At 46.5% G+C, this 13,755-nt stretch overlaps 1 protein-coding gene across 3 annotated transcripts in view; it reads right to left on the bottom strand.

Annotated features, from left to right (window-relative positions):
• Nucleotides 1-469: 469 nt before the first annotated feature.
• Nucleotides 470-13,755, bottom strand: part of FAAP100 (FA core complex associated protein 100) — a 105,519-nt gene continuing 92,233 nt past the window's right edge. For all 3 annotated transcript variants that reach the window (XM_029599229.1, XM_029599230.1, XM_029599231.1), the window contains 4 exons: nt 12,656-12,792; nt 12,122-12,238; nt 7,839-7,913; nt 470-7,493 (listed from right to left, as the gene is read on the bottom strand). In XM_029599229.1, the coding sequence (XP_029455089.1) occupies nt 7,362-7,493; nt 7,839-7,913; nt 12,122-12,238; nt 12,656-12,792 (461 nt within the window). In that variant the 3' untranslated portion in view covers nt 470-7,361. The remainder of the gene's footprint in view (nt 7,494-7,838; nt 7,914-12,121; nt 12,239-12,655; nt 12,793-13,755) is intronic.

Consider the following 13,755-nt stretch of genomic DNA (forward strand, 5'->3'; position numbering starts at 1 on the left):
GTTCTTATGTTCTTAGAGATTGAGAAATACTGAGGGACTGTGTAGGTGGCACACCAGATAATGTGGCAGTGTCAGCAAACCTTTCTCTGTCTCCATCTGCTGGAAGGGAGGCAAAACCCAGGAGTCTGGACTGATCTGGGTATAAACAGGAGCTTAGGTTTTCCACACTGGGGGTCCATCTGATGATTCATCCATGTGTGAGGACTACTATCCTGCTTGTCCTCGGAGAAACTTCCCTCCTCTTTTTTACCTGAGCTCAGTCCTTCCTGACTGAGAGCATGCTCGAGTCTCTGGCTGCGAGGTGAGAGGGCACAAGCCTTCACGTCTTAGCACTCTCTCGTCCTTTCCTTACGTCTATGCCTGGTTAGGCTTCCAGGTGTAAAGCGCTGAACTGAGGGAGAGATCAACAGGTGTCTCCTCAGGAGCTCAAGCTCTGCGTTCAGTTCTTCTAATCTTCAATCTATTTATCTTTTTTTTTTTTTTTTTACAAGCAATGAAAATACTGGCAGGCTGATGTCGGGGCACGGCTATATGTCAGTGATGAAAGCGAGTCAGTTTTACTCTGTCTCCATCTGCTGGTAGGAGTGCATAACAGACTGGTGTGGATTGGCCTGCCTAAGTGCGAAGGAATAAGGGCATTTTAATACAATTGATAATCATGTGAATATAACCAAAATCCACATAAGTGGTGTGATCATAATTCTAGACTGGTTTATTTTATGTTTGAAACTAGAAAAATATTTGTTTCCAAAAGAAAGAACAAACTGCAGAAATTTTCAGAGAAAAAAAAAAAAAGAAAGAAACACAAATATAACTAGATACAAAAAGCACAGAATATAATACTAATGTGAATGATCTTTATATTTGGTCCATGACATGATAATCATGTTTCAATTTTTCACACACCCCAGAACACCAGCTATGAACAATCTTTCCAGAGGAGAAAGAGGAAAATTGGTTCTTACCTGCTAATTTTTGTTCCTGTAGTACCACAGATCAGCCCAGACTACTGGGGTTTGCCTCCCTGCAAGCAGATGGAGACAGAGAAATTTTCACAGCCACCGGCACAAAACCTGGTGTACCACCTGCAGTCCTTCAGTATTACTATGTACCCAAGCTAAGACAGCAACACCTCTAAGAAATTTATGAAACAACCTTCCCCGAACAAGCAGAGGAAAGACAAAACAACTCATAACTATAGTAAATACTGAAAACTTTAAGGAGTGACAGGAAAACCTGTGCCATTCTTCAGACAATAAAGACAAAGGACAGATCGAGCGGACTCTCCAACAGTACTCTCCCCCTAGGGCGGGACTCTGGACTGATCTGCGGTACTACAGGAACAAATATTAGCAGGTAAGAACCAATTTTCTTTTCCCTCTATATACCCAGATCAGTCCAGACTCCTGGGATGTACTACAGCTTCCCTAACCTGGGTGGGATTGTGAGAGTCCCCCACGAAGGACGCTCTCTCCAAAACCAGCAACTTCTAGAGCATGGATGTACAATTGATAGTGTCTGGCAAAGGTATGCAAAGATTTCCAAGTTGCTGCCCTGCAAATCTCTTGCGAGAACACTAGCTGACATTCTGCCCAGGATGCCACCTGGGACCGGAATGAACGAGCCCTTAATCCCTCTGGTACAGGATGACCATGACAAATGTAAGTGGAACCAATGGTCTCTTTCAACCAAAGGGCAATGGTGGACTTCAAAGCATTCTGACCCTTTTTTGCACCACTCCACAGAATCTGAGATTCGCAAGAAAGGCTCCCTGCAAAACAAAGCTTGAAGTTCCAAGACCCTTCTGGCCGAACAAATAGCCACCAAGAATTCCACCTTCAAAGTGAGATCCTTTATGGTAGCCCTTTTAAGAGGCTCAAATGGCACCACACACATGCCCTTGCAGACTAAATTAAGGCTCCAAGACGGACTCACAGAATGAGTAGGATGACGTAAATATTTCACCCCTCTGAGGAAACGCACCGCATCCAGGTGCGCCGCCAGGGGCTTTCCACGGACTTTGCCTTGAAAACAGCCCAGGGCTGAGTCCTGCACTCTCAGGGAATTGAATGACAAACCCTTTTTCAACCCTTTTTGCAGAAATGCCAGAGTCTGCGCCACTGAGGCTCACCAAGGGTCAATCCTTTGATCAGAGCACCAAGTTTTGAAAATCCTCCACATCCTGACAATGCCAGAGAGGTGGAAGTCATTCTAGCCTGCAACAGAGTAGTAATAATATCCTCTGGATATCCTTTCTTTCTTAATCTGTGCCTCTCAAAAGCCAAGCCAATAGACAAAAGAATCCACCTGATCTGAATAAATGGGTCCCTGATGTAGCAGATTTGGAAGATGTACCAGCCGCCATGGGCCATCCACTGCCTGATTGACCAGATCCACAAACCAAGGCCTCCGTGGCCACTCTAGAGCCACCAGAATTACCTGGCCTGGACAGACCTCTATTCTCCTCACTATCTTGCCCACCAGAGGCCGTAGCAGAAACATTTATATCAGGACGTCACTTGGCCAAGGCAGAACCAGGGCATCGACCCTTTCTGCTCCATGCTCCCTCCTGCAACTGAAGAAATGGGGAGCTTTGGAATTCTGCTGAGTTGCCATTAGATCCATATGGGGAACGCCCCATCTGGAAGTAATGAGACATCGCTTCTTCCGACAATTCTCATTCTCTGGGATCTAACTGTTGACAGCTGAGAAAATCGGCTTGCATGTTGTCGGACTCCGCAATGCAAGAGGCCACTTTCAAGGACAGATGCTGCTCCGCCCATCACATCAATATCGCCACTTGACTCTTGGTACCCCTTGGTGGTTGATGTAGGCTACCATCATTGCATTGTCAGACAGGATCCTGATCGGGCGATTGCGTAAGAGAGGTAAAAACTCTTGGAAGGCCAACCGTATCGCTCATCTATAGTCTTGATGGACCACGATGCTTCCTCCAATGACCATTACCCTTGGACTGACTGGGACTGGCACACTGCTCCACAATTGGAGAGACTGGCATCGGTAATCACCACTAACCACTGTGGAACCTCCAAGTCCACTCCATGGCACAAATGCTGGCGAGAAAGCCACCATGACTGGACTTTGCTGAGTCTGTAAGCAGCAGGGGAAGATGAAACTGCTCTGAAACGATCCCATCGGATAGCAACGCCTGCTGAAGTGATCTTATATGAGCAAATACCAAGGAACAAGTTCCAAGGTAGATGTCATGGAGCCGAGGACCTGCAAGTAATTTTAAACCCTGGGCACGCAGGCCTGCAAAAAACTCCAGACTTGAGACTGTAATTTGACCATATGCTCTTCTGTGAGAAACACCTTCCCCACATAGGTATCGAAGCACGTGCCGAGAAAACTCAAGACTTGTGAGGGAAGAAGATGGCTCTTGGATAAGTTCACTATCCAACCCAATGAACTCAAGTGGTGCATAACCACCTCCACTGCTTGTCTGCATAGGTCTTGTGAGTTTGCTCAAATGAGCAGTCATCCAGATACAGGGGCACCAGCAATCCCTTCCTTCCTGAGGGCCATTGCGACCACCACCATCACCTTGGTGAAGGTCCTTGGAGCCGTCGCCAAACCGAATGGAAGGGAGCAAAACTGAAAATGCTCTCATAGGATCATGAACCGGAGAAACCTCTGATGGTCCAGCTGGATCCTGATTTGTAGATATGCTTCTGTGAGATCCAAGGAAGCCAAGAACTCTCCTCTTTGTACCGCCGCGATGACGGAACACAAAGTTTCCATCTGAAAACGAGGAACCTTGAGAGATAGATTCACCTTCTTCAAGACCAGAATTGGGTGAAACGTCCCTTCCTTTTTCGGAACCACAAAATGAATGGAATAACGTCTAGTCCCTTGTTCCTGCTGTGGAATGGGAACTATGGCTCTTAACATTCACAGGTGCTGGAGTGTTTGAAGCACGGCCCGCTTCTTTTCAGCTGAGTCACAGGGAGACACCATAAAGAGGCTTCTTAGTGGCAAAACAAATTCTAAAGTGTAACCTTGTTCAATCACGCTTAGATTGGTCTGACATGATCTTGTCCCACTCCTCATAAAACTGAGTTAGACGACTCCCTAAAACAGGGATGGAGGAGTGGGCCAGCCTCACTTCATTGTGTAGGCTTAACTCCGCCAGAGCCCTGGCTAGAGCCATCCCTGTTCATTCTATGGCCTCGAAAGGACTGGCTCCAGGACTGCGACCTCCCCGAGGCCTGCCTTTAACCAGCAGCCAGAGCTCTGCTAAAAATGCCTCTGACCATGATATCGAGAGCGCACCGGAAACAATTCTTTGGGCTTGTCCTCCGGCAGTTTGTGTACCTTATTCTCACCCAAAAGCTTTATCAGCTGCTCCAGGTCTTCGCCAAAAAGAAGCTTGAATGGCAAGGCCCCAAGCTGAGCTTTTGGGGAAACATCCGCTGACCAATTCTGCAACCAAAGAAACCTCTTGGCCGAGACTGCGGACATCATTGTTCTGGAAGAAGTGTGGATGAAGTTATACAAGGCATCTGCACCATAAGCGACCGCTGCCTCCAGATGCTCTGCCTGCTGAGACTCCGAGGGTGACATATCCTTGTTTTCCTGAAACTGCTGCACCCACCACAGTGAAGCCCGAATCATAAAACTACTGCACACAGCTGCTTGGATGCTCAGTGCCAACACCTCAAATATCTTTTTAAGATGCACTTCAAGCTTTCTGTCTTGCATATCCTTCAGAGCCATGGCCCCAGCCACTGAAATGGTCATCCTCTTTGTGACTGCCGAGATGGAAGCATCCATCTTCAGAATCCTCAAGAGCTCCAGATTGTCCTCAGGCAATGGATACAGCTTATCCATAGCTCTGCTCACCTTAAGGCCAGTCTCCGGAGTGTCCTACTCTCTGACCACTAACCTTTTGACCAACTTGTGAAAAGGAAATGTCTTGGCCAGATCCCGCAAGCCTGCCATGACCGGATCCACTTCCTCCTGGTCATATTCCTCTTGAGGAGCCGTTATACCTAACTCCACCAGGATATGTGGAATCAGGGGTCCCAGTGCTTCCTTTTGAAAAAGGCGAAGCACCTTGGGATTGTCAACTTCCACCGTCGAGACCTTTTCCAGTTCCTCGGCTGGATCCTGTGTCCCTCGATCAGGATCAGTGTCTGGAGAACCATCCCCGGATGGCAATCCCTGATCAGATTCTTCAGAAGAAGCATCCTCAGCGGCTCCATGCCAATGGACCATGGACTCGCCGAATCTTTGTGGCTCCCGAGGCCTCTGAAGATTTGGACCTCTTCTTGGATGGGGGTCCCATTGCCCTTCACTTGAGGGCTGGCCCACGGCCTTGTGGGCCAAAAAAGCCTTATGCACCAAAACCATAAACTCAGGAGAAAAAAGAGAGAAACTCTCAGACTCCTCCTCCAGAGGATCTGATTCCTCTTCCGACTGACCCCCATGGGCTCCCTGGGGCTGAATTCAGCTGGAGAAAGTGTGGGCGGGAGATCCCCTTCCCTGCTGCAACCAGTGCCTTAGCAGCGGGTGTATCCAAACTGGTTCCCGTTCCTGTGCTCAGCGGGAACAGATAGTCAACCTCCTGCAGTGCAGCCTTCAGCACCCCCAGACCAGTGCTGCTTAGAAGATGCCATTGCACCCTTCCCAATGTGCCCTCCCCTCCACAGAGGCATCTGTAACAGCGGCCCGCATGAGAAAGGCGTGTTGAGCTGCCTCCACACGCAGAAAATCAAGGTTCCCTCGGCATGACCAGGCGCCACGTTGACTGCACAGCAAACGCCCAAAAAAGGGTGAAAAAGACACCAGGAAAGCCGCAAAGAAAATATCTCTCCCCCCAAGCCGCCTCTCTGCACCACCAGCGCCGGGGAGAACAGAAGTAAAGCGAACGCAACCACTGCTCCTGTAAAATCTTTTTTTCTTAACTTTATCTGAAGCATGGCAAAGGCTTATCCCCATTCTCCTGGAGGTGAGGAAACTGGACCACCAGCTTTCACCTCTAGCGTTGTACAGAAAGCAATTTAAGGTCTCCAACCCCTGCTTGTGCACCTCTATAACCAGGAGGGATCGTCCCACCAGGACCTGCCAACCTCCTGGGAGAGAATCTCCACTTGAAGCAAATTCTCTTGTAATCTTTTTTTTTTTTTTGAGGTTCAGAACTGTAGGTTTTGCAGCTCCTCCATCTGCTGGAGACAGAGAAATACTGAAGGACTGCAGGTAATACACCAGGTTTTGTGCTGGTGGATGTGAAACTTTTTCTGCCTCCATCTGCTGGAAGGGAGGCAAAACCCAGGAGTCTGGATTAATCTGGCTACATATAGGGAACTCAAAGTTTGCTATACAGCTGGAGTCTTTTGCCTCTTCAGTAACTGGTATAAACCCAATTCATTTTTGCTACTGACTTCTGGTAGCTATGTAGTGGTCACTGTGAGATGAGCGGCATTAACATGACATCTGGCAGTATCCTTGAAAGACAGACTCTGAATGCTCTTGGAGCCAAACTCATCTCACACCCTAGTCTGAGAATGCTTACAGTGCTGTACATCCTCCATTGATAAATAAAGGATTTCCCTTTCCATTGCTGTCAGTCTTACACTGCCTAGCAAGCACGAATTACAAAATTTAAGTGAAAACTCTAATCCTATCGGCAGCATGTGTCATGTCTGAAATGAGGAACTCTTTTATCATTCTTTAGTGATTTACTCTAAAAACGAACACTGATTAGACCCTGCAAGCTTATTGCTGTCGCCTCTATAACTGGTCCAGTCTTTTCACTGCTGAGATGTCTACCTGGAGTCACTGAACTTTGCATTACAATTGCTGGATATTAAAGGCAAAACAGTTCATGTAACAAAATAGCGGCAGAGACTTCCCACATGAGCAGAGCCCAAGACATGTGAATTATTGATTGGGCACATGCACACCCATATAAACTGGCTACTGTTTCTGAAGTATGGTTCAGCAAGAAGCCAAGAAAAAACTGGCTATGAGCTGGCTAGACTGCAGCGCTGGAGGCCTGGCTAGAAATACTATATGCACACAAGTAAAATGAATCCTGTGGGCTTGGACTGGATCCTTGTAAGATTCAAAACATGTCGTTCTGTTTACTGTTTGTGATGATACAAAACGAGCCTGATTAAGGACTTATCCAGAGGAACGCCCGACCATAGAACACTCTTGACTAGTTCCTCGGCAGGGGATGGCAGCTCAGTAGTATCAGCACATACACAAGTGTAGCTTTACTTGGGGTAATCTGAGCCTCCCTGTGATGGCCAGACATACAGGACTGTGCAGATTCACTGGTTGTGTGTGCGCTCTTTGCAGGCTCATGTGCACTCAGACCCCTGTGATAGTTGCATTTATAGGATGAGGAGGCCAGGGTTCCGCAGCTGTTCATAGAGACCCAGGAGTTTCTCTGCTATGGCACTTGAGCCTGATTCATTCCTCAGACACAAATGGTCCCGCACCGATTGCACCTCCTTTAACAATATCTGCATGGGAGAGAAGGAAAGAGAAAGAGGACAAAGAAGAGAAAGGAGAAAGAAAAGGAAACAGAGGTAGTAAAATTAAGACATATTCTGCTTCCAAAGATCTTAGAATAATGTGTAATGGAAAGCTGTGATTGGCTAAAAGGGTTGATAAGTTACAAATTTATATTCACAGTGTTTCATAGACAGTGGTTTCAGATATTATCCCAGATGTCACTTTCACTGGAAACATTTTATGCAACTGCAAAAAACATCTGTGTCACTGTTTGGAAGAGGCTACAAACTGAGGGTGAGAAGGATAAGAGACAACAAGCTCTTGTGTACAACCATTTGGGATTCCCAGCATACCTCATGATCTGCTATCAGTTGCTGAAGATGCTTCAGTTGCAGATCAGAAGGACAGGAGATGGGGGATAGCAACATCTGTTAATAAAAATGAAATTATTGTACACAAACCTAATAGAACATAAAATGCCAAAATGATGTAGTGATGGGTGAAAATAAGGCAAGGGTTGTGGAAAGAGAAAACGGATAACTCTCTAGGTGTCTTGTAGTCTCAGGTGATGTGTTAATACAAGTGTGCCTGCTGGTGCCTGGACTTTTCCCCAACATGCAGACATTTTGCAATGCAATGTAACACCTCACCCTGTTGTTTCTTATGTGCAAGAGCAGTGTTGTCCATACCACTTTCTGATGGCTGTCTGCGTGTTAGGTGAACCCTTAGCACAGTGACTGTATATCAAGATGAAAGGATTCCCTTATCAGACCAACCTCTGGACTATGGAGCAGTATTCTTCCAAGCAGAACATTATTACAACAGTTCTGCATGTCCATGCCTTCATGCCAAGGTGCTCTGTGAACCCATGGCAGGAGGGAGAAATGTTAAACTTTAGTCATTTGAAGCAGGCTTTGGGCTTTGCATTTTTAGATGCATTTCAAAATGAAAGATTGCCTTCACTGAATCTCTCCATTCAGCCATATACACATATGTGGCAAGTAGAGTACGAATGCACCTCTTGTTCACATCGGTGAGAGCGATGAAGAATGGAGGTGCCAGTGTATGAGAGAGCTGAGGGCTTTAGTGGGCCAGGATCTACACAGACAGAGAGTGAACTGTCAACAAAAGCCTGCCTGACATTATGCAGGCTGGTGAGGGAAACAGGGCATTTATGGGGGGTATGTAAAGAGAGAGAGGCAAAACCATGTCTAATTTGTGCTATGCATCCAGCATGCACTTTCCTAACCTATTAAACAATAATTTCACACGGACAAGACATTTTGAGAGCAATTTTCAAGATGTTACTCAGGTAAAGTTAGGAGCTGAAAACTGACCCCCCCCCCCCCCTTCTGTGGGTAAAAATGCCTCTGCCACTAAAGGGTAGGGTCAGTGCAACTGGAGTACCTGAGGCACTGGCTGACACCACATTTTCAAAGGAAACCTCTGCAGGGAGTTTCCCTTTGAATATGTGCTTGCAGACCCCCAACAGGGTTTAAAAGTTATCACATTAATGACAGCTGGGGTCCATTGCTGTCATTATGCACTCAGGTTTATTTACAGTTGTGCTCATAAGTTTACATACCTCTGGCAGAATTTGCAAGATGTGTGGCATTTTAAGAAAACATGAGTGATCAGAGAAAACACATCTGTTATTTTTAATATGTTTCATATTAAACTATTATGCATCATAGAATAGCACAATCATTAAAAAAAAACATCTTAATAAGGGAAATAATAAAATGGCCCTGTTCAAAAGTTTCCATACCCTTGAATGTTTGGGTTGATAATATACACTCAAGTTGACACACACCGGTTGAGATGGCAATGAAGGGTAGCTTTCCACACCTCTGCCTTGTTTAAATGTAATTGGTGTCTGTGAATAAACAAGTCAATACGTTTCTTAGCTCTTGGGAAACCCTTGTGCATTTCATCCAGGGCTGCACTGACTTTGGTGGTTACTGAAGCATGGGGAAAGCAAAAGAACTGTCATAGGATCTGCGAGCAAAAGTAATTCAGCTTTATAAATCAGGAAAAGGATATAAAAAGACATCTGAAGACTTGAAAATGCCAATCAGAACTGTTCAAACTCCGATCAAGAATGTTAATACCAAGGTAGACCAAGAAAGATTTCAGATACAACTACCAGGAAAATTTGACAGAATGGAAAGAAAACCCCACAAGCAACTTCTTCTGAAATACAAGCTTCTCTGAAACAAAGTGGTGTGGGTGTTTCAGCGTGCATGATAAGAAGATACTTGAATACAAATGGGCTGCATGGTAGAGTTGCCAGAGAAAAACCATTGCTGCACCAAAGCCATAAAACAGCCCACTTACAATATGCCAAATAGCACCTAGAGAAGGCTCATAACTTCTAAAAAAAATAATTTGGAGAGATGAGACCAAAATTGAACTTTATGGTCACAACCATAAACGCTATGAAGAGAAGCACACCATCCCTATCGTGAAGCATGGAGGTGGATCTTTGCTATTTCGGGGATGTGTGAGCTTTACAGCGGTACAGGGAATTTAGTCAAAACTGATGGCAGGATGAATGCAGCATCTTATCAGAAAATACTGGAGGAGAATTTGCATTCATCAGTCAGGAAGCTGCTTATGGGATGCACTTGGACTTTCCGACATGACAATGATCCGAAACATAAGACCAAGTTGACCCTTCAGCGGCTGCAGCAGAAGAAAGTGAAGGTTCTGGAGTGGCCATCACAGTCTCCTGACCTCAGCATCATTGAGCCATTTTGGGGAAAACTCAAACATGCAGCTCATGACAGACAACCAAAGAATTTACAGGACTTGGAGGCTTTTTGCCACGAAGAATGGGCAGCTTTACCACATAAAGGGGCTCATTCACAGCTAGCACAAAAGACTGCAAGCCGTCACTGATGCAAAACGGGACAATACACGATATTAAGAACTAAGTATATGCAAACTTTTGAACAGGACCATTTTATTATTTCTCTTATTGCTATGGTTTATTTATTTAATGATTGTGCTATTCTGTGATGCATAATAGTTTTATTTGAAACACGTTGGGGCCGACGCAATAAAAAGCGAGGAAAGCAGGCGCCGAAAAGTCAGCGCCCACTTTCCTAACGTGCGCATGGTGCCAAAAGGCCAGCGCCCATTTTCCTAACATGCTCATGGTGCAACGGGAAGGCGGCAGTGGTCTTCCGCTTTCCCTTAATTATAGAATCCCACACCGGAGTCTCCTGATGCTTTGACTCCTCCTGGCAGAGACAAGAAATCACCCGCTCAAATAACCTCTCTCGCCCCTGTGAAAGAGATTAATCACAGAATCAGCTTCAGGCATAGAGAGGCGTTCCCCCTCCTCCAAAGACACTGAACTGTTGACATCCCAAAGGCTCCTCTGGATTCCTTGGGTCCTCCCAAGAAGGCCCCAGCACCTCAATGGCCAGCCATGCCCTCTTGGCAGAAATCTGAGGGAAATGGAACTGGCAAACAATCGCCCAACATCTTCACCATGGCCCCCGCATGGCGGCGACCCAGGTTTAGAGAATGCACAGAAGGCGTGGTGAAGAAAGTGAAAAACCTCTGGGGAAAATTCTCCCCTGGACCAACCTGGATGCATCTTCCTTGACAAGCTTCCCCTGCAGCCACAGCCAGCACCATAACAGAAGGGGAATCCAACTCCCTGCCCCCCCCCCCTCCCCTGCCACCTCAGGGATGTGCAGGCTCAAATATGCATTCAAGATGGCTGCCGCCTCTGGAGCCTGTGCAGCTGAACGTGTGTCAGGGCCTTCCAGAGTCAGTGTGCCAAAAAACCACAGCAGGTAGCGAAGGGAGAGCCAAGCCTTCACGCGAACAAGGAGCCTGGTTCTTCCTCTGTTCGGCGACATGCCTGGAACACTGGATCTCTTTCTCCTTCTGCACGGAGGACCACGCAGGTTTCGCAGTGATGGAACCCGTGGCTTGGCTTCTCCATCGGGACACAGCTGCACTGCTTCACTGACTGCCGCAAGAGAGCCCCGGCAGCGCTTGCTCTGACCTTCCCTCTGCATTCGCAGCAACTCCGGTGGCGCTCACCTCCAGATATCCGGCACTTCCGCTGCTCTGCAGAACTGCACGACCGGTCCCATCTAAATTCTGTTTTGTTTTTTCTCAAAAAAGGCAACGAGAAGGCGGGGGGAAAGAGGGGGAAGCTCAACGAGGGGAGCAAAGAAAAAATTCACAAAAGGCACGGGAAGCAGGAAAAGCTCCTCTCAAAAGGAGAAAAAAACAGGAATCAAACTTCTCTGTTCTCCCCCCCCTTTTTTTTTTTTTTTTTGAGTTCCCTGGCCAAGCTCAACCAGACACTCAGGAACTGGGAGCAGTGCAAGGGCTCGCACTTCTGTAACCAGTGGCCTGGCCCATGGGTCTGACCTCAGATCCAACTATGAGCTGCTGCACCATCAATACTGGAAATCTACTGCTAGCACCACTTCCTAAGTAGTGGCTGTGATATCATAGAGGAAAACAGTGTTCCATCTGCTGGCAGGGGAAAACAACCAACTTTTCAGGGCTGGACTGGGGTAGCAGGATGAAATGGAATTTACCATTCTATTTAGGTAAATCTGTATCATCACACAGCATGGTTAACTTACAGATATATATACAATACCTTGAGCCGTCTGATCACTGCCTGATGAGTGATGGACAAGCCAGCTAGGGAGGGGCTCTCGATTCGGATCTCCACTGCTGGGACCGCTCCTGCTGCGCACATATTGTCTATGGACACCTAAGCAATGAAGGAAATGTGAGCACAGGGGCCCCCAAAACCATCTCCTATTGCCAGCTGTTAAATGACCTCTTAGTAACATTAATCTGCTCTCTGCAGAGGATATATGTTGCTACCACCTGAATATGTTGCTACAGTTAAGAAAATACCCAGTTTTGTTAGCTGTTCTGTTTCTAAACTTTGTGCTGCAAAGACCAACATCCCCATAATCTCCAGGAGGAGACAAGGGGAATCCTTAGACAAGGAATGCATGTGCTCCACAGCCATGGCCAGAGAGGGAACCCATGAAACCACAGGCTACCTGCCATTTATTTTTACCACCTATTTTTAATTTAGAACTGATTCTGTTCATAAATTGTTCCCTGGCCTGCATGTGCTGTTTCTCTTTCTCTTGTAGATAATCCCACCGGTCCTTGCCTCTGTAACACGCAGATGGATATCCCTGCCATCTGGGACCATGCCATGCACCTCACACAGATTCTGTGCTTTTACTGTATTCGCCGCGGTGTTGTCAGCCAGCAACCACTGTAGAACGGCGCAGTGCAAAGTACTTCCTGTGGAAGAGAAAGAAAACAAAACGCCTGTAACATGTCAGGGTTCCCAGAACACCCACTCTTTTATCCATCCAGATTTCCAGAGAGCACAGAAAGAGGGTGCTGCTGAACAGACTTCTCCATCCACTCTGCTGTCATGTTATTTTCACTAACTGCATCCACTTAAGAGGCGAACAATTCTGGAAAGTCTAGTTCCCGTTGGTAACTGGGCAGGGAGAGGAGCAGGGATGGGCTCAGCTTGTTATCCTAATTCCTACGTGCAGCAATTCAGCCTAAAGCCCAAGTAAAAACTGTGCGTTCTAGGTTAATAAAATGTGCTTTAAATGGTTCCTTTGGTAGGGGAGGATTAGAAGGATGTTTAGAAGGATGAGTTAACTGCCATACAAATGTCTTCAACCATTGCTTTCTCGGGCCTGTATTCTGGGACACAGTGCAGCAGCCTAGGTGCTTCTGTTCTAGTGCTGCCAAACCTATGAAAAAGGAAGAGCCATTGATGATAATACCACTCACTACTTAACACATGTAAGATGGGATTCTGGACAGAAATCGCCTGCATAGGTAGAGGGTGGTGGCCGTGACATGACTGCTTTATTAAAGAGGCGCTTCAACTTGGCAGATTCAAAGAATAGCCAAGTTGAATAGCAGTTCCTGCCACAGATATATACTGAGAAGCACAGCATTGTACATCCACAAACTGAGACTGACTTTTTAATAAACAGTTATTTTTTCTATAACTCAGTGTTTAGCACACAGCAGGGACACCCTCGTTTCTTCCCCTGTACATTCCACTGAACCTATTGGAGAGCTGTGTGATTCTGCTGCAGTCTATCAGAGAGCTGAAAGGGTCATCAAGAAGGGTGGTAGATGAAGAGAACAGCCTTTCAATTGACATTGTAGTGACAAAAATGACCAGAATTCATGAAAGCGTGAGACAAGCATAGACGACGACCCCTCCCCTCCCCC

This window comes from Rhinatrema bivittatum, chromosome 4 (genome assembly GCF_901001135.1).
Source record: "Rhinatrema bivittatum chromosome 4, aRhiBiv1.1, whole genome shotgun sequence".
NCBI lineage: Eukaryota > Metazoa > Chordata > Amphibia > Gymnophiona > Rhinatrematidae > Rhinatrema > Rhinatrema bivittatum.